The sequence below is a fragment of the Eschrichtius robustus genome, chromosome 20, assembly GCF_028021215.1.
Source record: "Eschrichtius robustus isolate mEscRob2 chromosome 20, mEscRob2.pri, whole genome shotgun sequence".
NCBI classification, from domain to species: domain Eukaryota; kingdom Metazoa; phylum Chordata; class Mammalia; order Artiodactyla; family Eschrichtiidae; genus Eschrichtius; species Eschrichtius robustus.
Genome location: NC_090843.1, coordinates 60,281,836 through 60,308,454, shown reverse-complemented (window position 1 = coordinate 60,308,454; position 26,619 = coordinate 60,281,836). Strand labels below are relative to the sequence as shown.

The 26,619-nt window shown below is 52.1% G+C and overlaps 1 protein-coding gene across 1 annotated transcript; it reads left to right on the top strand.

The window, feature by feature from the left end:
• Positions 1-1,491: 1,491 nt before the first annotated feature.
• On the top strand, positions 1,492-25,206 carry LOC137754657 (myosin-3). The gene is made up of 41 exons (XM_068530461.1): positions 1,492-1,532; positions 4,011-4,066; positions 4,704-4,915; positions 6,660-6,803; positions 7,250-7,406; positions 8,481-8,508; positions 8,875-8,983; positions 9,576-9,668; positions 10,379-10,442; positions 10,525-10,623; positions 11,469-11,572; positions 11,702-11,840; positions 12,266-12,384; positions 12,468-12,617; positions 13,330-13,500; positions 13,596-13,902; positions 14,018-14,088; positions 14,667-14,754; positions 14,829-14,946; positions 15,335-15,458; positions 15,547-15,683; positions 15,769-16,024; positions 16,215-16,457; positions 16,550-16,726; positions 16,836-16,981; positions 17,061-17,151; positions 17,547-17,936; positions 18,035-18,161; positions 19,237-19,355; positions 19,527-19,723; positions 20,094-20,277; positions 20,905-21,070; positions 21,358-21,482; positions 21,993-22,301; positions 22,419-22,622; positions 22,713-22,838; positions 23,713-23,883; positions 23,976-24,080; positions 24,242-24,337; positions 24,438-24,575; positions 25,092-25,206. Exons 3-41 carry the CDS (start codon positions 4,712-4,714, stop codon positions 25,116-25,118), a joined length of 5,823 nt encoding a protein of 1,940 aa, XP_068386562.1. The 5' UTR covers positions 1,492-1,532; positions 4,011-4,066; positions 4,704-4,711; the 3' UTR covers positions 25,119-25,206.
• The last annotated feature ends 1,413 nt before the right edge of the window (positions 25,207-26,619 follow it).

Genomic DNA, 26,619 nt, shown 5'->3' with positions numbered 1-26,619 from the left:
GTTCATAATGGAAAGGTGGGGAAAGTAGGTGTTTGTCGAATTGAATTAAAGGAGAGTTATGGGCCCTCTCGGCTTTATTTATTACCTAGGGCTCTGGACACCGGTTCAGGACCTCCACCCTTCACCTCACGGGCAGGGAATGGTCTTAGCTCAGAATAACCAAGTTCCCTGCTTCCACTGACACCAAATCCCCCTCAAGCGGGACATGGAGAAGGCACTTGATCCTGGAGGCATCTGCTCCTGAGGCTGACTTCATGCTCTGACAGAGCACTGTCCTGAGGGGCTCCATGTGCACATGTTGAGCAGACATCAAACAGAAGTAGAGGAAAATAGCTCAGGAGGAAGCTGTCGGCTCTGACGAGGGGACTCAGCCGCTCTCCAAATAGCGCCTCCGGAGCTGCCTGCATTCTTGAGACACTATACATTTTCTTCCAGCGCATCCAGGAATAAACGCAGCTCTCTGTTCAGGCTGTGGGGATTAGTTCTCGCTGGGTGACGGCTGAAAGAACAAGGGCTCCTCCTGTTCCCATAAAGCTGGCTAATAATACACTGGTAAGTCATCTGTCCCCCTGCTGATCAGAGGAGGAATTCCACACCAGCCGAGGGTCCAGTTAGCCCTGAAAGCTGCCTATTTAAGCACCAAGAGGTCTTCTTCTTTAAGATTTCTCCCTCTTTGGATGGAAATCTTTTAAAAACACACACACACACATATATATATGCCCCTTCTCCCTCCTCATATCGATAAAACAAATATCCAATATGATCTGCTCAATGTCATCAGGATAACCAGTCGTACTATGTGTAACACATGGAAACCTTCAGACAGGGAAGAAAACTTCAAATCTACAGTGTGCTATAAACAGCACTGGGCAGGGCGTGCCTGACATTTTAATATCCTATCAAATGCACATAAGTAGTCTGTGAGGCAGCTGTATCATCCCCATTTTACAGATGAGAAAACAGAGGCTCAGAGAAGTTAGGCACAATGCCTGCCATCACACAGTAAATGAGCGGGCAAGCGGTGGGATTCACACCCAGGCCCGTCCGACTCCAAAGCTCCACAACCCGCAGCTGCTGCTGCACGTGCAGTTCTTCCCTCCTGCAGATAATTTTCCAGACGGCCGTACTTTTTGATTCCTGGTATCTAGTTTTAAAACTTTTCTCTGTGGCGGTTATTGTTGTCATTTCTGTCCTCAGAGTTTCTTCTGGAGAGTGGAGCTCCCTGCCTAGCTCTGATCCTCCTCCTCTGGCCTTGGGCAAGCTTCCTACCCCTCCTGCCTTCCAGCTCCTCCTATGCAAAAGCAGGCTGACCAGCAAACGACCTCTGAGATCCCCCAGCTGAACACTCTATACCTGCAGGAGGAAGAAGCGTGATGGGAAGAAGGACGACAGGCTGCGTGATTTGGAAAAGCTGGGGTGGAAGGCTGTCGGCATTTCAGAGCTGGGGCTGGGCTCAGTAATGTGACCTGGGGCTGTTCTACAACGAACTCAGAGAAGACCTGTATGGAAAACATCCTTTCAGCTTCCTGGAGGTGGGTATGGATATGGTTATACAGAGAGATGGGTAAACTGGTGACAACAGAAGGTAAAGAGCAAACTGACCCTTTTTCCGTTGCCCCCAAAGCCCCTCCCAGCCGTAACTCCAGGTGTTTAAGAAGGAACTGCCAGCACCTCTCCCTGTCCCGTGGCCACCCTGCTACGTCACTGCCCAAGGTGTGGTCAGGGCCCCTCGCACTGTTCCTCAGCCCCATGGGGCTTGCTAACACCTCTGCTCCCACAGGTGACATGTCCCTGTCCTGACCAGGCCTCCAAGGAGATGCCTGGCCAATGGCACAGAGACTTGGACTGATGTCACTGGGCAGGCAGGACAGGACCTCAGGCAGACCGCTCCCCTTCAGAACACGGATGCACCCTTTAGGAGGGTCGGGCTCTCTTCTTGGATGAGGAGGGGCTCTAGGGATGGGGGTTTCAGTCCCAGCTGGAGCAAGGAGGTGGCGTGCGGGGGTGTGACAGGCTGCTGGGGCAAGCGAGCGGGTTCCGTACTTCCTGACTCCCCCGCTGGTGGCCACGCACCTGCCTGGCCTTCACAGAGCAGGCACGTCATAAATGTGCGCTTTGATCTAAAATCCCCTAAATGTCAAAAACGATTGAGTCACCGTTTATCCTAGAAACCATTAAGGGTAAAGGCTGCATCTTCCGTTTCTTGTGTACCTTCTTGAAGTGCTCTGCATTGGGGCCAGCATACAGTGGGTGCTTAATTAACGTCCCTGCATCTTGGGGACCACAGTCCTGCTCCCCTTGCCCTACCCACACCTCTTCGAGTGGCCTCCGTATCCATGCCTGTTGTGGGTGTGTTGGGAGGGGCAGCTCTTATTCTCAAGTGGGAACTGCTGACACGCTTTAAAATTAATGACCATAGGATGCCCGCTGGCCACCCTCCCAAAGATTTGTCAGGAAAAATAGGGAAAAAACAGACATAAAGTAGAAGGGGAAGAAGCTTCGTTCTTCTCCGGAAGCTTCATTTTTCCAACCCTGACTTAGAAACAACCACACTTGTTAGACAGCCCCCTCCCATCACCCCCCCGTTTCTCTGCAGGCCATGCCATCCCCCTACCCCCCACCCAGGCCAGCAGCTGGTCTTTCCTAATTGGTAACATATCTCAATAACAACAGGTCCTTAAAGCAGCTGTTGCTGTGGATACTGTCTGGCCCGGTAGCTCCCCCATCATTAATCTACTTGTTGGTCTTACTGGCACTTAAGAAAGGATTAAGTTAATAATGATACTAATGAGATAGAAAGTTACACAGTGAAAGGAGGAGGAGGAAGAGGATCGTTGTTGTTGTTGTTGTTTCTGGCACGAGTTTTACAATCGCACAGCCCTGTGTTGTGACAAAAGTCTTGCTCAGAACTCCAAGAGGATTGTAATTGTTTTGCCCTTGGCTTCCTCCCTTTTCCCACAGGACAAGATTTCTAAGTACCCGCTGCCCAGGGCTGCACACTGATTTCTGAGCCCGTGGCGCCTGCAGGATGGAGTTAGGCAGGAGCCCCAGCGAGGCTGTCCCATCACACTGAGTGAAGGCACCCCGGCCCCAAGTTCAAAGGAAGGCATCTCAAACTTCCAGCTTTCTCCAGTGGGAAAACAGTTAGGATCCTGCCCGTTTCTATATATACCTCTCCCTTGGCAACGACAAAAAAAGAGTGAGGAAGGAGCTGGTGCTCAGCTTGTGGTGTCGGTCATTCTCTTTCCAAATATAGAGAAGGAATGAGCGGTGGCGTTAGCGGGGGGTATAAAAGCCCGCGGGCAGCAGCCCCTCTGTAGCTGCTCTGTGGGTGGAGGAGAGTCGCAGCGCCCCTCGCTGGCTCTTTTCCGAGTGCGGCTTGGAGGACGCCACCTGGTGCGGGCCTGCCTGGCTTTGGTAAGGTTAGTTAGAGGCGGAGCTGGGCCTCGGGCCCCAACGCCCACCCCGCTGCCTGCAGCACCCGCGTCCTCCTGCCCGCTCTCCCCTCGACGCTCCGTGGGCCACGGCCTGTCACCGCGGCCTGCCCTTCGCCTCTCTGATCTGTGCAGAGGCCAGCGGGGTCGCCGCCTCCCCTGCCCTCACCTTCTCCACCTGCGCTGCATGCCTGGCGGGTGTCCGGCGGCCCGTTTGAGGTTTCTTCCTGTTCACAGAAGACAGGGGGCCTGATCCTGGCTTGGAACCACTGGCCTTTTTAACAGGGATTCTGTCCTTCCTGCCCAGTTCTGAATGGGAGGCACTGCAGACTGAGGAGGGTGCCGTGCTGGGCTGGTAGGAGCCAGGTTTGGGGCGGTTGGGGGCTTTTCCTACCTCCGTGGCTCACCTGTGGGTCACGTCCCATCTGCTCCTCCAGCTTGTCTCTGGGGTAAGACTCTTTCTAAGTTATTAGTCCTTTATCCTTATTTGGTTAGTTCATCAGGACCCGATTCAGAACCGACCCAGACACCAGACACTCCCGTGTCCTGAGCTTGCTTTCTGCGTATTTATTGCAGGTCTGATTGCCCACGACTGCTGTTGCCCGCTGTCCTCCCGTGGGTGTGACCCTCAGGTGAGGAAGCAGGTCGGGTCCCTTGGCTCAGAAGTCTCCAGGGTACCAGTTCCTCCCACCTCCGATGGCCTGGAGGGTGAGAGCCCCGTGGAGCTTAGACCAGGACAGGTTAGGCTGGAGCAGAGCGGAGAGGAGGCAGCACCTGGGGAGATGCTCTGAGTAGATGCTGATGTCAGATGCTGCTTCTGTTCTCAAAACAGAACCAAAGGAAGCAAAAGCCGGTTTCCTCCTGTGAGGAGGTAGCTACCTTGAGTCAAAAAGGTCCCCAAACTCCTCAGCTGTTTGCCATTTAGCACACTCTCTTTGAAGAATGGCGTTTATTTCTGATGGTGTTTATTTTTAAATCTTCCCTCAGCAACACCTGGGTTTTTGCAGAAGAGGAAAGTGAGTCCCGAGAACTGCACCCGCCTCTAGGGTCCCTTCGCCCGTCCGAGCCCCGGCTAATGGGGGAGCTTGGATTGCATACGCTCCGTGCCCTTTGCACAGAGTAGCTGCTCAATAAATACGTGTGCATTTGATTTTCCTGGGGGTCGATGGAGGGCAGCCTTGCTCCCGGGGCTCCGCCTTGAAGGGCTCCCTCGGGGGCAGGGCTGGAGCCTGGGGGCAGCAGGGCTCACCTGGTGGGTTCGCCTTCCAGCCGACACCATGAGCAGCGACACCGAAATGGAAGTGTTCGGCATAGCCGCTCCCTTCCTCCGGAAGTCAGAAAAGGAGAGGATCGAGGCTCAGAACCAGCCTTTTGATGCCAAAACCTACTGCTTTGTGGTCGACTCGAAGGAAGAATACACCAAGGGGAAAATTAAGAGTACCCAGGATGGGAAGGTCACGGTGGAAACCGAAGACAACAGGGTAAGCCCCGTCCACACCCTCTGCAGGCCGGCCAGGCCTCTGTCTGCTCCCCGTGGCTGCCCAGTCTGTGCGTCCGGTCCATACCTGGCCATCTCCAGACGTGGCTCTGGCACCGGAATGCCTCACCTAGCATCACTGCCTTAGCGTCCCAGGTGTCCTCGGAGGAAGCAGAGTGAATACTGGCCTCAGGTTGCACGGTGGGAGAACCACCTGGTTGTGGCTGGCCAAAACAATCCACGTTCGGGTGCTTTTGTTAATGTTCGTGTCACTCTAGGTCAGAGGGGACCAGCCCTGTGCATCCCAGGGGTGTGGAGTTGGGAGTCCAACAGTAGGAGGACCTCTGTTAGAACACTCTCCTTTGGTAGCCTAGGTTTCCCCCTAATTCTTCTAGCAATAGCCATCTAACTAAGGAAGTAAGGAAAGTGAGTAAAGGATCCTAGTGGACCACAAGCTCGATGTGACGTAGCAGCCTTCCCATATCATGAAGGCGATGAGCAGTGTAGCCCACTACATTCTGGCCCAGGTACTGTGGGCATGCTGGGAGGAATTGTGGACTTCACTACTCTCTGGAATCTAGACCAGAAGAATCTGGAAATGTTCTAAGAAAAGTTAAAAAAAAAAAAAAAAAAAAAAAGCGGGGAGGGATCCAAAAGAGAAATGTAAAGGAAATAGCGTCATTGGGTTGGATGTGAAGGAAAAAGGCACTGAAATTGTCCTGTGATGCTTGCAAGCACTGAAGCTCCAGATGGCAGCTCTCAGTACATTTCAGATGATGGAGTTAAGAACGGGCTTATGAAGCCACACGGAAACACGGAAGGTAGACCTGATGAATGACAACTTAAGACGTCTAGACCCTCACAGGGAGGGCTGATGGCATGGATGGCTTAAGTGAATCTCTACTTAAAGGCAGGTTTCCCACCACCTTGCCCAGAGGCGAGATGGGGAAAATGACCATCTTCAAAGGAGGCCTCAGACAGGAAGGAGGTGAGGGCAGAGCAGGGGAGAGGAAGCTGAGCTCCACGCCCACTATGCCAGGGTCCTCCAGCCCCACTGGGCACTGGGGCAGGGGGCTTCTCCTCTCGAGGGGAGCACAAAGGCGCCTGCCAGCGCCTGGAACCACCGCTCTGCCTCGTGGTTCCTTCTCCTGGCTTGTAACACTCCAGCCCCAGAGAGGGAGCGGGGCTGGTTCTCTTTCACCAGCAAGGGCCAGAGGGGGTGAACGGGCAAGATGCAGGGTGGGGGCTTGGCAGCTGCTTTCGGAGAGCTCAGAATGCCGGCTAACTCTGGGCACCGGCCTGGTGACCCAAGGCCACCGGCCTCCTCTTCGGTACCTGCCTCAGGAACACCAGTGGACCTGCCGTGTTCCCTGAGTAGACAGCAGAAACCCATGAGCTGCTGGAGCTGGGTTTCGGCCCAGCCGGCATCACGGAGCTGAGAGGTTCCCGCTGGCACCCGCGCCTGCATCATCCCCGCATCCACCCACAGAGACCCTCTTCTCATTTCTGTCATCCTTCCCTCACCTCAGGCCCATCGGAGATGGAAAAAAAATTAAAAGCCCAAGTAACAGAAACAAATCCCATTCCGTCACCACCACTGCAAGCCACCCCCAGCCCCGTCTCCCTCCCTGTCAAATGGGCGTTTTCTCCAGCGCCTGCTTCTTCTGATCTGGGCGTGGCAGACAGATAGCAGCAGGGGCAAAACGCACAGAGAAGCCCAGGTGTGCACTGTACCCCTTCCCTTTCAGACCCTGGTGGTGAAGCCAGAGGACGTGTACGCGATGAACCCCCCCAAGTTCGACCGGATCGAGGACATGGCCATGCTGACGCACCTGAATGAACCGGCCGTGCTGTACAACCTCAAGGACCGCTACACCTCCTGGATGATCTACGTCAGTGCCCGCGTTTGCTGGGTTCCCGGGACCTCTGCCGGGGTGGGGTGGGGCTGAGCTGCTTGTGGGGGGATGGGCTCTAGGAGGACTGGTGCTGACTGAGCTGCTCCGCCAAAGAGGGGGAACGAAAAGGAGAAAGGGCAGCGAGAGTGACGCAAGATGAGAAGGTGAGAGAGGAACGGGGCGGGAGGAGAGCAGCTGGAAGGAGGGGCGGGGCAGGCGAGGTGGGTCCGAGGCTGGGGTCCTGGCGCCGGCACCCCCCAGCGGCAGGAGGTCGCTTACAGCCCTCTTGAGTCTCAGCTGCCTCATCTATAAAGAGAAGTCCTATCTTGCCTCCTTTACAAGTTTCTTGTAAAGAAAAGTGAAATAACAAAAAGGCAGAGGGTTTTATGTGTACAGGCACACACCCATGTATACATACATATATATTTTTTACGCTCCCCCAGACCTACTCGGGCCTCTTCTGTGTCACCGTCAACCCCTACAAGTGGCTGCCGGTGTACAACCCCGAGGTGGTGGAGGGCTACCGGGGCAAAAAGCGCCAGGAGGCCCCGCCCCACATCTTCTCCATCTCTGACAACGCCTATCAGTTCATGCTCACAGGTAGGTTTCCAAGGAGGAAGCCTGGAGGCGGGGGGAGGGCTCAGGGAAGCTGCCACGCGATCCTGCACCGCGCCGTCCAGGTCCAGAGTGCAGCCTCCACACAAAGGACAGGAGGGTAGAGGCGCTTAAAAAAGACGAAAGAGGCCACATATTTTAGGGCCTTGCAGGCCCTGGTGAGAAGTTTGGATTTAGTGCAAGCATGGGTTACCTCATACGAAACTGACATTTCTGTGGGCCCAAAACAAAGACTGACAATTTCATATGGTTCAGCGTAATCCCGTGAGAAGCCCGTGGCTGGTTGTGAGCGGGGGCTTAACCTCTCTGAGCCTCGTTCTCAAAGAGGAGTCTCTTCAAGCTCCCACGTAGGACCAAACCGGGTATTAGCGGGAAAGGGAACTGTGCAGTGAACTCTGACTGCTGGAGACACGGCGGAAAACTGGGAAGCTCTTTTTATTCTTGTTAAAAAATTTTTTCTTGGACTATAGTTGATTTACAGTGTTGTGTTAGTTTCTGGTGTACAGCAAAATGATTCAGTTATATCTATATATTCTTTTTCAGATTCTTTTCCACTATGGTTTATTATAGGATACTGAATATATAGCTCCTTGTGCTATACAGTAGGACCTTGTTGTTTATTTTATATACAGTCGTTTGCATCTGCTAATCCCAAACTCCTAATTTATCCCTCCTCCACCCCCTTTCCCCTTTGGTAACCATAGGTTTGTTTTCTACCCATGTGAGTCTGTTTCTGTTTTGTACATAAGTTCATTTGTGTCACATAATCACACACAGGTGATATCATATGGCATTGGTCTTTGTCTGTCTGACTTACTTCTCAGTATGATAATCTCTAGGTCCATCCATGTTGCTGCAAATTACACTATTTCATTCTTTTTTATGGCTGAGTACTATTTCTGTGTGTGTGTGTGTGTGTGTATGTATGTGTGTGTGTGTACACACACACACACACACACACACACCCCTTCTTTACCCATTCCTCTGTCAATGGACATTTAGGTTGAGGAAGCGCTTTTTATATTGCTATCAACTCTATTTTATTTTTCCCTTTGGCAGATCGTGAAAACCAGTCTATTCTGATCACGTAAGTATCCAAGGTGTAGAGTGTTTTCACAGCTGTGGCCCTTTGTCCCCAGTGCAGAAGGGGAAGATGCCACTCCCTCTGTTTTGTTAATGAGAAAGTACCTAGAACGAAGTCTGTGATGCAAAGATGTGGGGCTGGGCATTGGGGAGAGATGGGCAGGAAGGCCTGTGAGGCCTCAGGAAGCTGGAGCTCCCCATCCAGCCCGCTCAGCCGTGCCGTTCTCCCCCGGGGCCCCTGCCTCTCCGAGTGGTCTCGCATTTGTTGGGAGGTGTGTGTCTGCTGTGGCTCAGGTGACATCTTAGGGGGCCAGTTTACACTCACGGGACTTGTTTCTCTGTCTCTCTCTCTTTCGACTGCTCTGAATAGCGGAGAATCCGGGGCAGGAAAGACTGTGAACACCAAAAGGGTCATCCAGTACTTTGCAACAATTGCAGCGACTGGAGACCTTGCCAAGAAGAAGGACTCCAAAATGAGGGTATGGAGAGGAGAAAGGCTTGCTCTGCTTCCACTGCCAACCTTTGTCTTAACTTCAGAACGAGGGGCACGGGGAGGCGACACCCCACCTCCGCAAGGAAGGGAGAGCAGGCCAGGATTTAAAGTCTCACAGGACAGCCAGTTCTCCTAGACGACCCAGCGTGTGGTTGATGTTACAGGACCAGATCCTGTGATCGCCTAGAAAACAAGCCTCTAAGCCTCCACTAAGAAAAGTCAGTATGGGAGCAGCTCACATACACCAGAATCACACATACCAATTGGAGAGAACTGTAGTGTCTACTTGCCTTTCAAAACGAATATATTATAACAGTATGAAATGAACACCGATGACCTAACTACCTGGAGAATCAAGGAACTGAAGGGTTAAGTAAGGAGGTTTAGGTCAAGACACCCAGCTTGAGCCAAATCTAACAGAATGGCAAGAGTGAGGCGTGCTGATGGTTTGGTTGGGCCCCAGGTTGGAAAGCAGGGCAGGGAGGATCTGGCGACCTGGGGCTGCAGGAGCAAAGGCAGCAGGGGCCGCGGAGCTCACTGTCGCATGTGGCTCTTCCCGCCCCGACTCCCTGCTCCAGGGGACTCTGGAAGACCAGATCATCAGCGCCAACCCGCTGCTGGAGGCCTTCGGGAACGCCAAGACCGTGAGGAACGACAACTCGTCCCGCTTTGTGAGTCTGCACCGGCTCAAGCTGGGATCTCCTCTGAGGCCCGCAAGTAGGCGAGGGCCCTGTTTCCGGGAGGCTGCAGTCCTGGGGGTGGACGGCGAAAGAAGGAAACAAATCAACAAGACAGTCTGGGACAAGGATTCCTTGGTAGACAGTGCAGTAAAGAGGGCGTGTGGTAGTGTAACTGTGGGCCGGGTCTCCTTTAGACAGGGCTGGCAGGGAACCCCTCTTGGTGGGGGGGCTGGCCTGTGAACCCCAAGATCCACAGGATGAGGACAGGGGACTGGCAGGGTCAAGAGACCTCAGAGGGTCCGAGGGGCTGCGGCGAGGCAGGCGCCGTGAAGGGAGGTGCGGAGCGGTGGTAGGGAGGGACCTGGAGCCTCGGAGTCTGTAGGCCAGGAGAAGGGGTTTGGTTTCATTCAGGAAGCTACTGAGGGATCCTTTAAGAGGGAAGTGATATGGTGTGATTTGCGTCTTGAACAGAATCTCTCTTTGTTGACCATCTTGGGGGTGGGAGGCTGGGGGAGTGGCGTTTGGAGGCAGTGTGGAACAAGGGGATGGAGAAAGGAGACACAGCCAACCGGAAAGAGGAGAGGGAGAGGAGGACATGCTTCACTTCAAGTTACCGAGGAATAAGGTTCCCGTTCACATTCCCCAGGAGATGGGTAGGAACACCTGGAGTCACGGTACACCTGGTCTCCCTTCCCCCACAGGGCAAGTTCATCCGAATCCATTTTGGTACCACGGGCAAGCTGGCCTCTGCAGATATTGAAACCTGTAAGTAGATCCCTGGGATGAGATGATGTCTCGGGATATCAGGGGAGCAGTTTGGAAAACAGTCCTGTGTTTGTGTTCCTAGATCTGCTGGAAAAATCGAGAGTAACCTTCCAGCTGAAGGCTGAGAGGAGCTACCACATCTTCTACCAGATTCTTTCCAACAAGAAGCCCGAGCTCATAGGTGAGGACGTCCCCAGAGGGGCTGGTCTGAGGCATTTCGGCTTTTGGGCGAGTGGACCAAAGAGAGCTGTGTGTATGCACAGGTGACTCGGCAGCCAGCAGAGGAAGCTTGTTTTAGAAATGGGATGCGGCTGTTTTGACAGTGGCATGCCAATTTGAAAAACGCAATCCAATGGGCAGTGAAAGACTGAGGCGCAATTGCCTTCAGCTCCGGTTTATAGAAACTGGCTGAATGACCAAGCATTTAGTGGTCCTCTAGCGCCCCCCTGGTGTTCTGGCACAGAAACCAACATTTCACCAAATGCTGTGAGGCCAACGCAAAATCAGATGAACAACCAGCTGGTGGATATGCACCCTGCCCTTAGTCCCGCACCTAACAGGGGCCTCGTGCCCTTCTTTGCTCCCTGGCTGTGTTTGCTCAGCCTTCTGGGCCCAAGCCTGGAAATAGGCTGCAGCTTTTCAACAGGTTTTGGAAAAGACTATGATTCTACCAAATGATCTGTGCTTCCCTCCCCATGGCTCTGTCCTGGCCCACACTCGGCCAGTTTTCCCGATCAACCTTTCCCAACCGACATGGATCTGCGCCCTTTGCACGCAAAGCAAGAGAATTTAAATATTCTGTCTGTGGTTCTTACCCTACATGGCCTGGGCGGGCTGCAGAGTCTTCCCTGGACTTTATATTCAGCCACAGCCTGAGTATCGAGAGACTGTTTAAGAGATTTCTAACTCTACACTCAGCCTGGGCCCCAGCAGCAAAAGTCTCAGCTGAGGACAGAGAAGCTGAAAGCCCCTAGTGGATGTTTTCTTTGCATCCATGTGACCTCCTCTAAATGGTCATCATTGCAGAGCTGCTGCTTATTACAACCAACCCTTATGACTACCCGTTCATCAGCCAGGGTGAGATCCTGGTGGCCAGCATTGACGATGCCGAGGAGCTGCTGGCTACGGACGTAAGCAGAACGGGGAGAAAGCGGTGGGCGCGGGGCTCCTCGTAAGCAGAACGGGGAGAAAGCGGTGGGCGCGGGGCTCCTCCTCCATCACTGGGGTCAACCGGCTGACGTGCTGTCCTCCGATGCCAGAGCGCCATTGACATCCTGGGCTTCACCCCAGAGGAGAAATCTGGGCTCTACAAGCTGACAGGCGCCGTGATGCACTACGGGAACATGAAGTTCAAGCAGAAGCAACGGGAGGAGCAGGCAGAGCCAGATGGAACTGAAGGTACCACGTCACTGCGTCGGCCGTGCGCCAGGGCTAGGGGGCGTCCAGCTGAGATCACTCGGGGCCTCTTTTGAAAGCGCTTACTCCTTCTTCTGCCTAGAGAGGTGAACCTCTTCGGGGCTCAGATGCCTACAGGCACGGTTACTGCCCCGTCTGCTGAATCACTAGAATGGTCCTGCTTCAGATACAGTAAGGAGTGACCAGGGTTTTCTGGAACCCAGTGCCGCCTTTTCATAAAATCTATCATATTCTCTGAGTGACTCAGCTCCCACTGGCCATAGGTAAGCAGTTTAGAGACACGGAATGTAAACACACAAAGATGGGCTGAGCTGAGCGTGGAAACATCCGGATGATTTTCAGAGTGGTTCTTCCACTTTGCCAAGCATCAGGGGTTTCCCTGGTAATCAGCCTTCTTTTTCTGCCAGTGGCTGACAAGACAGCCTATCTGATGGGCCTGAACTCTTCGGACCTCCTGAAAGCTTTGTGCTTCCCCAGAGTGAAAGTTGGGAACGAGTATGTTACCAAGGGCCAGACTGTGGACCAGGTAAGTGGCTGCCGCAGGTTGGGAAAGGACGCAGCACCCGACGGCCGCTGCCTCCAGACTCACTGGCTGGTCCCTCCGCACAGGTGCACCATGCCGTGAACGCCCTCTCCAAATCCGTCTATGAGAAGCTGTTCCTGTGGATGGTCACCCGCATCAACCAGCAGCTGGACACCAAACTGCCAAGACAGCACTTCATTGGCGTCCTGGACATCGCAGGCTTTGAGATCTTTGAGGTTTGTGTTATACTCATTTGGCTTTGTGTTGGGGGCTGGTTTTTGTGATCCTATAGGCAAGATGTCAAGGCAGCCCACACGTCATCCAGCATCACATCTTGGAGGAAAACTAGATGGAGGGTGGATCAGGTAGAAGAGAATGTGGAAGGGTTTGTATTATTTTAAGAGGGAGGAAGGCTTGTGTCAAGTGGAATTTTAAAGACATCCTCAAATGGATAAAAGAAAAAAAAAATCAAATGCAATTACTGACAATAGGGAGAGCCAGAAACAGAGAAGAAGTTGACAATAAGCCAACCATGCGATACTTTACATAAATATCCTACTGGCTCTGGGTTAGAAGCACATAGCCATTCATCAAAGCATATATTTGATGTCTGCCAGGTATAAGACTTGCAGGTGAAAAAAAGATGAGCTTGTAGTTTGTAGAGGACAACAAGAAGTATGTAAGGCACACAGAAGACCAGCTACAGATAAGGCAGCCCGTGGCCAGCGCCCGGAGAGGCCCAGACCGTGGACTCAGGAGAAGCATCTTCCAGCTGGAGATCAGAGAAGACTCCAAGGACATGTGATCTCAGCTGAGCCCAAGAATGTGCCCATACCTGAAAGCATAAATGAGCTGGCGAGAGCCCGAGACCATGAGGAGGAAGGCTGATGGGTCTTTGGTTTTGAAAGAAGTCTAACTTTTCATGTGAACATTATGTTTTGGTGTCAGTATAACAGCCTGGAGCAGCTGTGCATCAACTTCACCAACGAGAAACTGCAACAGTTTTTCAACCACCACATGTTCGTGCTGGAGCAGGAGGAGTACAAGAAGGAGGGCATCGAGTGGACGTTCATCGACTTCGGGATGGACCTGGCCGCCTGCATTGAGCTCATCGAGAAGGTACCTGCTGTGTGCACTCAGTAACCGCCCCTCGCCGACCTGCTGCTTGACACTGCAGCTCATACTCACCCCGTATGCACCCTGCCTTGGTCCAGCCGATGGGCATCTTCTCCATCCTGGAAGAGGAGTGCATGTTCCCCAAGGCCACAGACACCTCCTTCAAGAACAAGCTGTATGACCAGCACCTGGGCAAGTCCAGCAACTTCCAGAAGCCCAAGGTGGTCAAGGGCAGGGCCGAGGCCCACTTCTCGCTGATCCACTACGCGGGCACCGTGGACTACAGCGTCTCGGGCTGGCTGGAGAAGAACAAGGACCCCCTTAACGAGACGGTGGTCGGCCTGTACCAGAAGTCCTCCAACAGGCTCCTGGCACACCTCTACGCCACCTTCGCCACGGCAGACGGTAACAGACTGCGCGGGGTGCCTTGGACCCGCACTTTCTCACTCCACTCAGCCCACAGGACTGGAACAGCTCTGTAGGTCTGCTAACAGCACATGCCATCTTTTCTTTCTTTCAGCTGACAGCGGAAAGAAGAAAGTTGCCAAGAAAAAGGGTTCTTCCTTCCAAACCGTCTCTGCCCTTTTCAGGGTAAGAAAGATACCAATTTATTTGCTTGTAATTGGTTTAAGTCATCTCAAAATGAGCAACGTAGAGATGCTAAACTTGATTTACTCGAGAATAGTGATGTGGTCTTAATCTGGTTACTGCCACTTAGGGAGGGTGAGTGGCAGTATGATGATATACAGGCGAGGTCTAATGAATGGAGGACCAGAACTGAACTAGCACTTTAAACGGCATCAGCTGGGTGTGCTGGCTGGCCTGGGAGGCGAGTCCTCAGTACAAACTTCCCGACTTGCCTGAAGGACACAGGCAGTAGCATGTCAGGTGCCCAGTGGAGCTGGATACTTCTCTTGAGTTGATTTCAGAGGGCATTTTGTACTTGGTTAGTCTCTGGTGGTTCACTGTGAAGCAAAAGTCTGTTACATCAGTTATTTGCCTACACTTCTAGCCAAAGGATTATTAAAAGAAAGAGTTAAATAATATCTTTATTCCTTAGAATTTATGATAAATTTAAAATACATACCTTATTTTTTGGTTACAATATATCTCCGTGTTTGTAAAAGCCTATAGTAGGCTCACTATCAAATGTAATCTTTTTCTTTTAGGAAAACCTGAACAAGCTGATGTCAAATTTAAGAACAACCCACCCTCACTTTGTGCGCTGTATAATTCCCAACGAAACCAAAACCCCAGGTGAGACACCCGCTGGCGCTGAAGGTGGCACTCAGGTTCTGTGTGAAGCTGACGTTTGTTGCTTCTCTTCTCAGGGGCCATGGAGCACAGCCTTGTCCTGCACCAGCTGCGCTGTAATGGTGTCCTGGAGGGTATCCGCATCTGCAGGAAGGGGTTCCCAAACAGGATTCTCTATGGGGATTTTAAACAAAGGTGTGTAATAAAAATGTTCTATTTGCTTCTTGAGAAGATGTGTAAATGCTGGAACTTGAGAGGGAGAAATACTGGTATGAAAAGACCCGTTTCAAAAGAACAGCTATGGACTCCGTGTAGAATGATTAACCTACCACTCGGCCAAGGTATACAGTTTTCTCCCACATTTTCTCAGGAGCTTATCTGATATACAACACGTCAGAAAAACACCTGGTCTAAGAGTCAGTAGGCCTAGATTCTAGGCCACTATCTGGCCTGTGACCAAGAGCAAGCTTCCTTCCCTCTCTGGACCTTGGCCTTCTTGCCTCTTGGAAGAGAGGCCTGAACTGGTTTCCAAAGTTCATGTCTTTGCTAATAGTCTACGATGTTTCTGTGTCCACAACGGCAGATACCGAGTGCTGAATGCCAGCGCCATCCCTGAGGGGCAGTTCATCGACAGCAAGAAGGCGTGTGAAAAGCTGCTGGCATCCATCGACATTGACCACACTCAGTACAAGTTTGGACACACCAAGGTACTGCATCAGCTCTGACAGATGTTGGCGTGTGGTCCCCGTTAGACTTCTCCAGAAAACTGACTCAAGTCATCCTTCTCCCCTCAAGGTGTTCTTCAAGGCTGGCTTGCTGGGAACCCTGGAGGAAATGCGGGATGACCGCCTGGCCAAGCTGATCACCCGGACGCAAGCCGTGTGCAGAGGGTTCCTCATGCGTGTGGAATTCCAGAAGATGGTGCAGAGAAGGTCGAGCGGGGTCTGTGCTCAGACCTGAGCTCTTCGGGAGAAGTGGGGAGTCTCTCTTAGAAAAAAACTGATGTTTTGTTTTTAGGGAGTCCATCTTCTGCATCCAGTACAACATCCGAGCCTTCATGAACGTCAAGCACTGGCCCTGGATGAAACTCTTCTTCAAGATCAAGCCCCTGCTGAAGAGTGCAGAGACGGAGAAGGAGATGGCCACCATGAAGGAAGAGTTCCAGAAAACCAAAGATGAACTCGCCAAGTCAGAGGCAAAAAGGAAGGAACTGGAGGAAAAATTGGTGACTCTAGTACAAGAGAAGAACGACCTGCAGCTCCAAGTACAAGCTGTAGGTGTTTAGGAATTTTTTTAAAACTTTCCTTCTAGATTTGATTATTTAAGAAAACGATTTTTGGTGGGAGTTTTGCTTTTTAGTTGCGATGCTTCATAAAGGACTTCATATATAACAAAATACTGGAATGTCACAAATCTTATCTTTTAACCACTAAAGGAAATCGTGATTTTTTTTTTTTTTTAAGGAAAGTGAAAACTTGTTGGACGCAGAGGAAAGATGTGATCAACTGATCAAAGCCAAGCTCCAGCTGGAGGCAAAGATCAAGGAGGTGACTGAGAGAGCTGAGGATGAGGAAGAGATCAATGCTGAGCTGACGGCCAAGAAGAGGAAACTGGAGGACGAATGTTCGGAACTGAAGAAAGACATAGATGACCTTGAGCTGACACTGGCCAAGGTTGAGAAGGAGAAACATGCCACAGAGAACAAGGTGGTACACTCTTTGTGGGCCCTTCCAGCTTGATGTGGTCAATGCAAACCTGACTTGATCTCTTCTTATAATTGCCTGTGGCTTCTTCTTAGGTTAAAAACCTTACTGAGGAACTCGCTGGTTTGGATGAAACCATTGCAAAGTTAACCAGGGAGAAGAAAGCCCTCCAGGAGGCCCACCAGCAGACCCTGGATGACCTGCAGGCAGAAGAGGACAAAGTCAGTTCTTTGAGCAAAATCAAGAGTAAACTGGAACAGCAGGTGGATGATGTGAGTAGAGGGTGAGAACCGGGAGGCCGGGGCTCCGGGGCGGGAAGAGCCCCCGAGAATCCTCCGGTGCAAAGCGTTCGTTCTCAAAAGGAAATGGTGCCTTTTGCAGCTGGAGAGCTCCCTAGAACAAGAAAAGAAGCTTCGTGTAGACCTGGAAAGGAACAAAAGGAAGCTTGAGGGAGACTTGAAGCTTGCCCACGAGTCCATATTGGATCTGGAGAATGACAAGCAACAGCTGGATGAAAGGCTCAAGAAGTGCGCCCCGAAACCACCAAGTTCAGATTTCCAGTTCCCGGGTATTTGGTCTTCACACGTTCCGCATTTCCCTTCACAGGAAGGATTTCGAGTACAGTCAGCTGCAAAGCAAAGTGGAAGACGAGCAGACTCTGGGCCTGCAGTTTCAGAAGAAAATCAAAGAGCTACAGGTAGGAGGCGTCGGGGACTTTTCTTTCACACGTGGTCACGTACAGTGGGTGGGGGGTGTCTATTGCACGTCATTAGAGCAAAGCGGGCAGGACCGTGGGTCTCCTTTCTGCTAGGCTGACACGGTAGTGATGAACAGTTTTTCCGTAATTGTAGACAAAGCACATAGTTGAAGTATTTCAAGTCCACATGCAGTTGGAATGGACTATATCCTGGGTGGCCGCTGCAGGGGTAATGCCTGTGTTGAGGCAGGAAAAACTCATGTCAGAGGAAATTCGCAGCATTGGTATCGTACCGGGAGCAGTCCAAGAGCTGGTTTGTCTAATGGGAGGGGAAACTAGCCTGGTGTTGACACTGGAAGTCAAGAGTGTCGTGGGACGGCCTGCCCTCCTCACAGGCCCGCACCGAGGAGCTGGAGGAGGAGATCGAGGCGGAGCGGGCCTCCCGCGCCAAAGCAGAGAAGCAGCGCTCGGACCTCTCCCGGGAGCTGGAGGAGATCAGCGAGCGGCTGGAGGAAGCGGGGGGCGTCACATCCACCCAGATAGAGCTCAACAAGAAGCGGGAGGCCGAGTTCCTGAAGCTGCGCCGGGACCTGGAGGAGGCCACCCTGCAGCACGAGGCCACGGCGGCCGCGCTGAGGAAGAAGCACGCGGACAGTGTGGCCGAGCTGGGGGAGCAGATTGACAACCTGCAGAGGGTCAAGCAGAAGCTGGAGAAGGAGAAGAGCGAGTTCAAGCTGGAGCTCGACGACCTCGGCAGCAACGTGGAGAGCGTGTCCAAGTCCAAGGTGCGGGGTGGGGGGCGCCTCATCCTCAGGTGAGGGGGACCCTGCGTCCTTCCCACCTGAGCACTGACTCAGCTTCCTCCCCCTTCTCAACCCTGCAGGCGAATCTGGAAAAGATCTGCCGCACTCTGGAGGATCAGTTAAGCGAGGCCAGGGGCAAGAACGAGGAAAGTCAGAGGAGCCTGAGCGAACTGACCACGCAGAAGTCACGTCTGCAGACGGAGGCTGGTGAGCGACGGGAAATGGCAGGGGCGGTGCCTCCTGGACACCTGGACAGAGGGCAACTGGTCAGAACGAAAGGCAGGGTTTGTTTGGGGGAGGATTTCTAGGGAAGCAGATTTTCAGGAGAGAGGCAATCAGAATAACCCACGAAAGCGCCATTTAGAATGTCCCAAAGGAGGAGAGCACTGAAAGTTCAGTAAGAATGAGAGAGGCGTGTACTAGAATGAGGAGGGACTCAGAACACCGCCTGCTTCGAGCGCTTTCAAAATTAATGTAAGCCTGCCTCGAAAAGAACCTAGAGGGCACAAATGGGACTAGGAACCAAGCCCCATGGCTTTTCTACTTCTCGCTGCACATTAATGCAGATTCGTTGTCTGCAGTGGAGCGTTTTAAACAGTAAAGAAAGAAACACAGCCAATCTGTGTAGGCTCTTGGTGTGTGATAAAAATATAGGGGAACATTACCCGGGACTTTCACCTAGAAAACATGGCTCCCCCAGCGCTGGTCCTCCAGCCCATCATCACAGGTGAACCAGTCCTTTGTAGCAGCTCGACCAAGACAGTGAGAGAAAGAAGTTCAGGGGCCACTTCTACCATGATCTTGGGAGTTCACCCCTGGAGTCCGAAGGCCTCTCCCCCACCTTCTTTTTCTCTTACCTCTACATAAGCATATAAACCAGAACCACCGTAGCCACCCAAAAATCCAACTTCAAACTACTAAAGCTAGAAGTCCTAAGGAACGCAGCTAAGAGATGCAGTATTTCCCCCAGTGACAAATCAGCAAACAGCTGGAAGCACCAGCCACTGAGAGGTCTGATGGGAGTGTTTAGGTGGCGAGGTCTTGGTTTACAATTATTCTTAAGTTTTATTGACAAAAGTTACTCCACGCTTCTGGAAGTTTACAACAGTATCTTACCAGGGTGTGCTTTCAGTTTCCTCTTCATGGACACATCCCTTCGCCGCCAAGAAAGGACCGCACCTTATAATTTACCCTCTCCCCAGATCTCAGCACAGTGCCTTACATACAGTAGGAACCTGGTGAGTGAGTGAATGAAATAAAAATATTTTCCTTCTGGACACAGGTGAGCTGAGTCGTCAACTGGAAGAAAAGGAGAGCATAGTATCACAACTTTCCAGAAGCAAGCAAGCATTTACCCAGCAAGTAGAAGAGCTCAAGAGGCAATTAGAGGAAGAGAGCAAGGTACGTCACTGGCGGGAGTGCTCCCTGACCTAGTCTCCCAGTACCGCCTGCAGAAACAGAAGGCAACTTTACACATAGGTGATGGCAGCGGGAACACACTTGGATTGCATCATGCACACGGCACTAAAATAGTCATCCATTGGGGCCTCTCCTCTGTCCGGACTTTTGCAGGCCAAGAGCGCCCTGGCCCACGCCCTGCAGTCAGCCCGCCACGACTGTGACCTGCTGCGGGAACAGTATGAGGAGGAGCAGGAGGCCAAGGCCGAGCTGCAGAGGACGCTGTCCAAGGCCAACAGCGAGGTGGCCCAGTGGAGGACCAAGTATGAGACGGACGCCATCCAGCGCACAGAGGAGCTGGAGGAGGCCAAGTACACAACTCTATTTGTCTTCAGAAGAAACAGAACTCCTAGATGATTGAGTGACAGAAGGCACCGACTTTAGAACTACTGGGGAGTGAATCTGTTACGATGTTTCCCCATCTTTTATGTCTCTTGAGGCAGTTCTGTGCCAGTAGAGGGACCTGGTGTTAGCACATTTCATTGAGACAAACGACTTTGACCTTGGTTAGAGAAAAGGCAGGCTATTGATCACTGATTTTTAGCAGACAGGAAGTTCTCCTGGGCTTATGAAAGGAAATCGGCGTTTGAATCACATAAATGAGTGACTCCAACTTGATGAATAGTGATGTTCAGGAGGATTGAAACTTAAAGCATCTGCTTCTCTTTCATCTTCTTCCAGGAAAAAACTTGCTCAGCGCCTTCAGGATTCCGAGGAGCAGGTTGAGGCAGTGAATGCTAAGTGCGCCTCCCTGGAGAAGACCAAGCAGAGGCTGCAAGCAGAGGTGGAGGACCTGATGGTCGACGTGGACAGAGCCAACTCCCTGGCCGCCGCGCTAGACAAGAAGCAGAGGAACTTTGACAAGGTGCGGGGCGAGCGCCCTGCCGGCTGAGCACCGCGACGCAGGGGCACCTGCTGGCGCCTGACTCCGCCCCCATAGCAGGGTGACCTCGGGCACGCCCCTGAAACAGAGTGGGAGTGGGATGTGGCTGGAGGTCCCTTTCAAACACTGCCAGTGGAAACGAGCCATGGCCTCCAATGTGTCCAGTCCCGAGCGTTTTTGTTCCCCCACAAGGCTCGTCTGTCTGGGGGGCTGATGTGGGAATCCAACTCGGGTCCCACTGCGAGGCTTTGTGGCAGCTTCCCTTTCAGTAATGACAGGTAAGGTTGATTTGAAACAAAGTTTTAATGAAATATTTAGAAGTGCAGGGCCATTTTCATATTGGGAAAAGGGCAATTCGGCCCAGCTAATTCCTTCTCAAAGGATCCACTTGCTTTTTATAGAGGGCAGTGGTTACTGACCAGTGACTGATCTTGAGTCAATTTATGCAACGAAATCTTGGTTAGTCAACAGTCAGGAACAAGGGGCTAGGCAAGCGACTTGGCAGAGGCGGCCCCAATTCTCAGAGCGCTCACCCTCACGGGTGTACTCAGATAGAAACTAGAGGAGGGCAGCTCGTGAACAGAGGCGCCTTCCTCCCCGGTGCTGCAGGTGCTCGCCGAATGGAAGACCAAGTGTGAGGAGAGCCAGGCGGAGCTGGAGGCGTCTCTGAAGGAGTCCCGCTCCCTGAGTACTGAGCTCTTCAAGCTGAAAAATGCCTATGAAGAAGCCTTAGATCAACTTGAAACTGTGAAACGGGAAAATAAGAATTTAGAGCGTAAGCAATTTGTCTGAAATCCTGCTTCATGCTATTGCCAGAGCGTGGGGCTGGAGGGCCGTGACTGCAGGACCCAAACGCCTATGCGAGAGTCCGTTACTGCACACACAGGAAGCATTCAGATCCGAGGGGTTGTTTCTGAGTCCCTCTATATACAGTATCTTATCTCTAGGAAACAGCATCCTTAGAACTGTGATAAACTAGTTAAAAGCATTCGGTTGGTGCTTACTCTGCCTGGAAAACTGCACAGGGAACGTTCCAAGGCAACCAAACCTCTTTCTTTGCAGAGGAGATAGCAGATCTCACAGAACAAATTGCTGAAAACGGTAAAACCATCCATGAACTGGAGAAATCAAGAAAGCAGATCGAGCTGGAAAAGGCTGATATCCAGCTGGCTCTTGAGGAGGCAGAGGTGAGCAGAACGCCGGCGAGGCATTGGCCTGGAACAGATGCTGTGGTGGTGGGGCTCCAGCTTGGGAGGCCAGCCAGCCCCGATCTGGGTCTGTGGAGTCACGGTCCTAATGCCGGCTCCTTTCCTACCAAATTGCATGGACTAATACCCGTGAATACCTGTGAATTATCTTGAACTTACTGGAGAAAATCATTACGTTAAAATAGGTCTAAAAATGAGATTTTACAAAAATCTTAGATGAATTTAAAATATCTATAAAGTGCCTTAAGCGCCTAAGAAATGTGATGATTTAAATGTTATTGTTTGATAGTATAATAAAAACAAAGTGCAATGAAACATTCTATTTCTGCACTGAAGGTAAGTTAGGGATTTTTTTTTAAAAAGATAGTTTTGAATATTGTAGAGTTAGAATTACAAACATTCTATTGGAGTTTTTTTGCCCCAAAGAGTAGTGGAGCAGACTCTATCCCATCACTGGTACTATTTCTGTCTTGTTCTTGTTCTTCAAAGGCCGCTCTTGAGCATGAAGAGGCCAAGATCCTCCGAATCCAGCTGGAACTCTCACAAGTGAAATCAGAAATCGATAGAAAGGTGGCCGAGAAAGACGAAGAGATCGAGCAGCTGAAGAGGAACTACCAGAGGGCAGTAGAGACGATGCAGAGCGCCCTGGACGCCGAGGTGCGGAGCCGGAACGAGGCCATCAGGATCAAGAAGAAGATGGAGGGGGACCTGAACGAAATCGAGATCCAGCTGAGCCACGCCAACCGCCAGGCTGCAGAGACCCTCAAACACCTCCGGAGCGTCCAGGGGCAGCTGAAGGTTTGCGAGCTCCCTGGTGGGAAGCCTCTCCCACCCTCAGACACGCACAGCTGTCGGCTGGGCTCATGGTCCTCAGGCCTCAGCTTCATCCGGACGTTTCTGTTACTGTCTGGCCAGGATACCCAGCTCCACCTGGATGATGCTCTCCGGGGCCAAGAGGACCTGAAGGAGCAGCTGGCGATCGTGGAGCGCAGAGCCAACCTGCTGCAGGCCGAGATCGAGGAGCTGCGGGCCACCCTGGAGCAGACGGAGAGGAGCAGGAAGATGGCAGAGCAGGAGCTCCTGGACGCCAGCGAGCGCGTCCAGCTCCTGCACACCCAGGTCAGGGGACGGGAGGGGAGGGGAGACGGGGGGTGGGGGGGGGAACCTGCGCTCAGACACGCCTGGGTAACTCCACTCCTCCCGCCCCAGAACACCAGTCTCATCCACACCAAGAAGAAGCTGGAGACAGACCTCATGCAGCTCCAGAGTGAGGTTGAGGATGCCAGCAGGGACGCGAGGAATGCTGAAGAGAAAGCGAAGAAGGCCATCACGGACGTGAGGCTCCTCCCTGCCCTGCGTGGCTGCCAGGATTGCATTTCCTCAAAGCCCCCTTCCTCTCCAACCCATTAGACAGGGTGGGGCCTTCCCAGGGCACATGTGGTGTGAGTTCTGCTCCAGAAGCGCTCCCCACCTCCCCGGGAACTCAGCATGTCTCCTCCCGCACATTTAAATGGTGGACATGAGAAATGATGGAGTGTGGATAAAAAAAGACCGGAAGGGATTATATTCGTTTCTTATGCCCTTGGAGAGGTATGCTCTTTTTTCCTTCAACGTATGACTGATTCCCAATATAAAAATGAGACCCTCAGATGTCAGGATCCCACCGAATGTCACCTCACAGGAAGCTGGCTTCCCTCCCACCAGCACCCAGCCTTCCTGCTCCAGAGGCCTTGGTTCTGGGCTTGTGGCCCCCACAGCGCCACCTGCTGCTCGATGGAGGGCACAACCTCGTGACGATTCCTCCCTGCTTGCTCAGGCACCCCCAGCTCCCTAGAGGCCTTCCCTTAGCCTCATTACCCCACACCCGTGATGCTAGGTTATGAACTCAGAATTCTCTAAGTCACGGGTTGGTGATAATGGTGATAAGGAAAGAAGGAACTTCCTTGGAGTTGCGGAGGTCCCAAGGAGGCCAGTTTAAGAAAGGGAAGAAACTATTTCCCATCCAGCCGTTGAAGGTTTCCCTTCTTAGCTTATGTTACGTGCCTGGTGCAGCTCTTCTCAGATCCCACGGTGGAGCTGTGGGCTCAGTCATCCCGTCACCTATTGTCCTTTGTCATCAGCATGGCTCTGGTCCTCCGGGTACCCAGATTTCGACAGCCCCAAGCACTTGACCTTGGTCTGCATCTGAGCGGGATGGTGTGCTTTCCAGGCGGCCATGATGGCCGAGGAGCTGAAGAAGGAGCAGGACACCAGCGCCCACCTGGAGCGGATGAAGAAGAACCTGGAGCAGACGGTGAAGGACCTGCAGCGCCGCCTGGACGAGGCTGAGCAGCTGGCCCTGAAGGGCGGCAAGAAGCAGATGCAGAAGCTGGAGGCACGGGTACGTGCAGGACAGACCCCCGCCTCCGCAGAGCCTTCCGGCCTCTCCCGTGCGCGCTCCAGCCCCAGACTAACTGACGCACGTTCCCCCAGATCCGAGAGCTGGAGTGTGAGCTTGAAGCGGAGCAGAAGAAGAACGCCGAGTCTGTCAAGGGCCTGAGGAAGTATGAGCGGCGGGTCAAGGAGTTAACTTACCAGGCAAGTGCAAAGAAACCCCACGGCCATTTCCTCTGTGCCGTGCAAACAGTCCCCCGGGTCCTCTCTCCAGACAGCAGGGAGAAATCCTTCAGCCCCAGAGAACTGGGGCCTCTTGCATCCCGCCGGCCCCTGGCTGAGTACTGCCCCATGTTCTCTCTCAGTGCGAAGAGGACCGGAAGAACGTGCTGAGATTACAGGATCTGGTGGACAAGCTTCAAGTCAAGGTCAAGTCCTACAAGAGGCAGGCCGAGGAGGCTGTAAGTCAGCGGGACCCCAGCGCGGCACCGGGCCTGCTTCTCCCTGTGAGCCCCTGGGAGGCGCTCGCTGATCGTACCCACCCCGGCTCTTTGCTTTTAGGATGAACAAGCCAACGCTCATCTCACCAAGTTCCGAAAAGCGCAGCATGAGCTGGAGGAGGCTGAAGAACGGGCCGATATTGCCGAATCTCAAGTCAATAAGCTGCGCGCGAAGACCAGAGACTTCACCTCCAGCCGGGTAGGTGGTCCCGCGGCACTGGGTGGGGAGGGCGATGCGGCGGGAGCTGTGGCTCCCGGGGAGGAACCCGCCGTGATGGACGGGACCTTGGAGAACCTTCGACTTTAGAACTGGTCAGTCTCGGGCTCAGGAAGGGAAAGGATTTGCTTAAAGCCACGTAGCTGCGTAGAGCCCGGCTAAACCCAGGTCTGTGAGTCCCAGTAGCACACCGTCCTGAACAGCGGCGAGCGGTTCCTGCGTGGGTTCGGGCGCCCTCTGCCGGCCGGCCGCCGTCTCTGCGCTCACTGTAGGCGTAGGTTCCTAGATCCCTGGGCTGTTCTGAGGACCAGGCTCTCAGGCTGTGGGGTGACGGCCGCCACGTCTGCACTCGTGTATCCGCCTGCGATCCAAGGAATATCCCGTGTCCCGCTGAGGAGACAGACAAGCAAGCAACCCCAGATGCTCGCTGGGAGGGGGAGTGGCCGGAACTGCGGCCCTGCCATCTGACAGAACTCAAAATGCCCACTTTCTCCCCAGATGGTGGTCCATGAGAGTGAAGAGTGAGTGATCCTACGCTGGAACAGGACAGAAAATATGCGAAATATGTATTTTCATGGTTCCTGACCCTTATACTTAATTTCCATGTGATTGCTTTTCACATGCAATAAATTTTGCTTTGTTTTCAATTTGGGGCTGTGTCATTCTATTTGTTTTCTCTTCCCGGTGTGGAAATGGTTCATTGGTGGTATTTATGCCCCATGTTGAAATCTCGGTATGCAGATGGCTTGATAAAGTCATTTGGCCTATTTTCAGGTGCATGTATGTGGGGACAGGGAGAGATTGCTTTTGGTTTAAATTTGAGATTAGGGCAGAAATAAAAAGTACTCACTCCTAGGTTAACCACTGCTTTGGTGGGAGGAAGGGGAGATTGCCCAAAGAGTCATCTCCCACTATGACATGAGGGAAACACGAAGGTTTGGTTCAGGAAAGCCCCGTCTCAAGTTGAATAGGGTTTTAAGGCAGAGGCCAGAGTCCCCCTACATCTTCTCAGGGAACTACCCTGGAATCTCGTAAAAGTTTGTCAGGCAGCGCTCCACACAAGCGCTGTGCTAACTACTAGGAATATACAAATGAGTAAAATAGCGTTTGGTCCCTCCAAGAACTCGGGGTAAATCTACCACTGAGGTGCTGAGAAAACTGGACAGCTACATGTAAAAGAATGAAATAATTAGAACACTCCCTAACAAACACCATACACAAAAATAATAAACTCAAAATGGATTAAAGACCTAAATGTAAGGTCAGACACAATAAAACTCTTAGAGGAAAACACAGGCAGAACACTCTATGACCTAAATCACAGCAAGATCCTTTTTGACCCACCTCCTAGAGAAATGGAAATAAAAACAAAAATAAATGGGACCTAATGAAACTTAAAATCTTTTGCACAGCAAAGGAAACCATAAGCAAGACGAAAAGACAACCCTCAGAATGGGAGAAAATATTTGCAAACGAAGCAACTGACAAAGGATTAATCTCCAAAATATACAAGCAGCTCATGCAGCTCAGTATTAAAAAAAAAACAACCCAAACCAAAAATGGGCAGAAGACCTAAATAGAAATTTCTCCAAAGAAGATGTACAGATTGCCAACGAACACATGAAAGGATGCTCAACGTCACTAATCATTAGAGAAATGCAAATCAAAACTACGATGAGGTATATCACCTCACACCGGTCAGAATGGCCATCATCAAAAAAATCTACAAACAATAAATGCTGGAGAGGGTGTGGAGAAAAGGGAACCTTCTTGCACTGTTGGTGGGAGTGTAAATTGATACAGCCACTATGGAGAACGGTGTGGAGGTTCCTTAAACTAAAAATAGAACTACCATACGACCCAGCAATCCCACTACTGGGCATATACCCTGAGAAAACCATAATTCAAAAAGAGTCATGTACCACAATGTTCATTGCAGCTCTATTTACAATAGCCAGGACATGGAAGCAACCTAAGCGTCCATCGACAGATGAATGGATAAAGAAGATATGGCACATATATACAA

Coding starts and splice junctions, on each gene's coding strand:
- LOC137754657 (XM_068530461.1), top strand. CDS start 4,712: ATGAGCAGCGACACCGAAATGGAAGTGTTCGGCATAGCCGCTCCCTTC. Junction 6,804..7,249: donor ACACCTCCTGGATGATCTAC/GTCAGTGCCCGC, acceptor ACGCTCCCCCAG/ACCTACTCGGGCCTCTTCTG. Junction 21,071..21,357: donor GGAAAATAAGAATTTAGAGC/GTAAGCAATTTG, acceptor CTTTCTTTGCAG/AGGAGATAGCAGATCTCACA.